The 3,344-nt window shown below is 43.8% G+C and overlaps 1 protein-coding gene across 1 annotated transcript; it reads right to left on the reverse strand.

Moving 5' to 3' along the window:
- Nucleotides 1-522: 522 nt before the first annotated feature.
- LOC149238886 (homeobox-leucine zipper protein HAT2-like) lies at nt 523-2,696 on the reverse strand. Its single transcript, XM_089373215.1, has 4 exons — nt 2,145-2,696; nt 1,656-2,044; nt 1,492-1,571; nt 523-1,216 (listed from the first exon to the last, which is right to left on the reverse strand). Exons 1-4 carry the CDS (start codon nt 2,416-2,418, stop codon nt 898-900), a joined length of 1,062 nt encoding a protein of 353 aa, XP_089229341.1. The 5' UTR covers nt 2,419-2,696; the 3' UTR covers nt 523-897.
- Between the last annotated feature and the right edge of the window lie 648 nt (nt 2,697-3,344).

The raw sequence follows: 3,344 nt of genomic DNA on the forward strand, positions 1-3,344 counted from the left end.
CGACATTCTACTTTCCAACCAAACTTTCGAATTGTGATATTCATGGTGAACCTTTGAAGTGCAGTTGAATTGTCAATATGCCCCACCAAATAAGAGACTTGTAGCGAGGCAAATTAATGGGCGCTCATGTATCATACATCACAACAACAATATGCTTTGATTCTAATTGTAGGGGGGGTTAGTTGAGGCGATGACAAAGTAAAGTAAGAGCCTTATATCATACCCCACTACCAATTGCGGTACAAGTAAGAATTTGTTCATGTGTCGAGGATACATTACATATTTACGCCTCATTAGTCGCACGCGGCAAAAGGAAATGGAATGGGACCCAACCCTCAGACGTTCGAAGGAAGGCGAAAACGATGAGCGCCAAATGTATATATATATTCCATATGAGCATTTCAGGAATTTGTGGAGCCATATTATATATTCATTACTTCCACTATATTTCACTACCGATCAGTCAAAGAAGTAGAGCCTGCATCATTCATCCATCATGCATTACGTTTTAAAGCTTCAACGTAAAAGTCAAAACACAACACACTTGTGGTGGCTGACCAAGACGAAGACCAAAACCAAAACTCAAAAACCATGGTGTACAATTTTGTTATATGATTTGAAAGACCCTTTTGTATTAAGCAGAACCCAACCCAATTCTCCACAAGAAGTATATAAACCAATCCTCTGTGTCAGCCATTCCGCTCGACTGAAACCGCCCTCACCCTCGCTTTTCCTTTGGGGGTCTAATACAGTATTGAGGGAGGGAGGGAAGCCTCGTATAAGTAAAATAAAAACAATACTCATATTTTGTGGTGTGTTGTTCGCAGGAAAAAGAACATCTAGATGGAGATTATATTTACAAAGAAGACAAGTTACATATATATATATATATATATGTTATTGTTCAAGTCTAGAAGGCGGCCGAGTTGGGCGGAGATGAGTAGATGCGAGGGTGGGCCAAGTGGAAGGTCCGTGCCCATGGATGTGGCCCCTGGGGTTGTTATCCGATGTTGGTACTGAAGCTGTAGCAATCCTCTCGCAGGAAGGGCACATGGTGAGAGTGGTTGCAGGCAGGTGCATGTAAAAGCTTGGATGCGCCACTTTCAGAGCCCTCAGTTCTTGAATTTCTTTCTGCAGTCGCCTGTTCTCTTCTGTAAGGGTTTCGTAGCATCTCTTCAGATATTCGCAGTCCACTTCCGTCTGCTTCAGCTTCGTTCTATAATACCATTAATATCGATATATATTAAAGAGTGGAAGCTTCTGTTATTCGTAATGTTTAGAAATAATTTTTCAGAATCAATCACATGGAAAATTTGATAGTTTTCTAGGCGTACAAGTTTAAAACCACCCAACATGATTCGTCATCTGAATCAAAATTGTAAACCATATTGAATGGTTCGATGATGAACCGTATTGAGTAGTTCAGAAGGCATCAACAAGAAAACCCATCTATATAATCAAGCTACACATGCCCTAGTAAAGGAGGCTAACCTTGCTCTTCTGTTCTGAAACCACACTTCTACTTGACGGGGGCGGAGGTTAAGCTGCTTAGCCAATGCCAGCTTTTGCTTCTGCAATAATTTAAAATGGGTATGAGCAACAGAGAGTTTTAAACCTTGGGAACATGCAAAATTGGTGAGTGCCACGAGACTTACCGGATTAAGGGTATTGTGCTCTTTGAAGCTTTCTTCCAAATAGGCAGACTGCTCTTTGGAAAGGCGAAGCTTTTTTCTGGTGGCGCTCCCATCTTCTTCGTCGCTCGCTCTGGAGCAAGCCCTCTCCAGTTCGTTGTCATCATTAGCGTTGTCATGCTCCCCGTCTCTCTCCCTCTTGACAGCACTACTAGTGGCATGACACATGACGAAATCCATCTGAAAAGACGATATAGTGCTGTTGGGCGACGACACCACTGCATCGTCGTCGTCGTCGTTGTCTGCGGAGGAGGGCACTCGGTTCACATCGAAACCCCGGGGCGAAGACGCCGATGCGGCCCCTCCAACTTGACCACACGATCTGCTTTCTCCGTAATCTCCTTCACAGTTTCCTGCCAATGAATAACGAAAGAAAAACATTAGACAATACAGATGGAAAACCATGAAACCTGGAAGCGATTCCACAATGAATGATTTTTTCGACCAACATACCATTTTCAGAGACCGCTCGGCAAGTTTTAGTATTGGGCTGCCATGAAAATCCGCGCGGAACAGGCGCTGCAGGGAGCAGATCCAGCTGAATGGGAGGGTTGGGATTGGCAGAGTTTTGCCTCTGTGAACCGAGTTCCAGTCCCAGCCGTAGAACCAGTCCCGTGTTCTGCACATGGTCCGCCTTTGTTGCGCTCGTCATTTGCTGAAACTGTATCCAAGACTTAGCAGGCCTCACAACAATATCTTCACCACCTAAGCCCAAACCCAGCTCCATTGCTTATTGCTATCGTCTTAACCCTTGCTGCCCTTTGGAGCCAAGCAATAGCCGAGAGTCGCTTGACACAAATCAAGTACCAAGTCTAAATCAATGAACGATTCCCGCCTCCTCGATGGCATCAGCACTGCTATCCGATCTCGCGGTGGATCGAACTCGGGACCGGCGGAATACAGAAGCGGCCAACCTCGTTCGCATGAGAGATGGACAATGCAAAGGAAGAAGCAAGGATTGAAAAGAACATGAGAGGTATAACTATATAAAATAATCTAATCCTAAATGTTTGACCGGCAACCCCACATTACGAGGACGGACACACGTGATGGAAAAAAACAAAACAATTGGAAAGCGGCAGGAAACAACGGGAGCTTCAAGGCAAAGCACTCGCCTCTCCTGCCACAGCGAAATTTTGGCCATTACCACAGGGAAACCGATTGTGATGTTAGGTTAAGAATTAGGGTTTCCTCCTGCTAAGGACAGTTGGTTGGTTGATCCATAGACAAACCGGCGACAGGAGGCGTGTAATCTCGGAGACACCATTTCTTTTTCTTTCTTTTCTCTTTTTTGGGAAAGTAATGACCTAATATGCCTACTCTTTGACTAAGCAAGGGCTGAGATGTCCAACTCTTTGGAGGAGCCCTTTATTTTTGGGACGAGTGTCATTTATTCTATGACTAAACAAGAGTCGAGACTTCCAATTCTTTAGAATTGTTTAACCATGTTATTTTAGAGAATCAAATACAAATAATGAAAAGCTTTTTATTTTTGGGAGCTTCCTACTCTTTCACATAAAAAGAACCTAGACTTCCTATTCTTAACCATTGCTTAAGCATGTCATTTCTGTAGTGAAAGCCCTTTACTTTTAGGAGCCGCCTACTCTTTGACTAAATGGCGCTGCTTAATCATGTCATTTCGGAGAATCAAAC

This window comes from Pinus tabuliformis, chromosome 8, assembly GCF_031772625.1.
Source record: "Pinus tabuliformis cultivar Carrire ecotype Pingquan chromosome 8, CPIR1, whole genome shotgun sequence".
In the NCBI taxonomy this organism is placed as follows: domain Eukaryota; kingdom Viridiplantae; phylum Streptophyta; class Pinopsida; order Pinales; family Pinaceae; genus Pinus; species Pinus tabuliformis.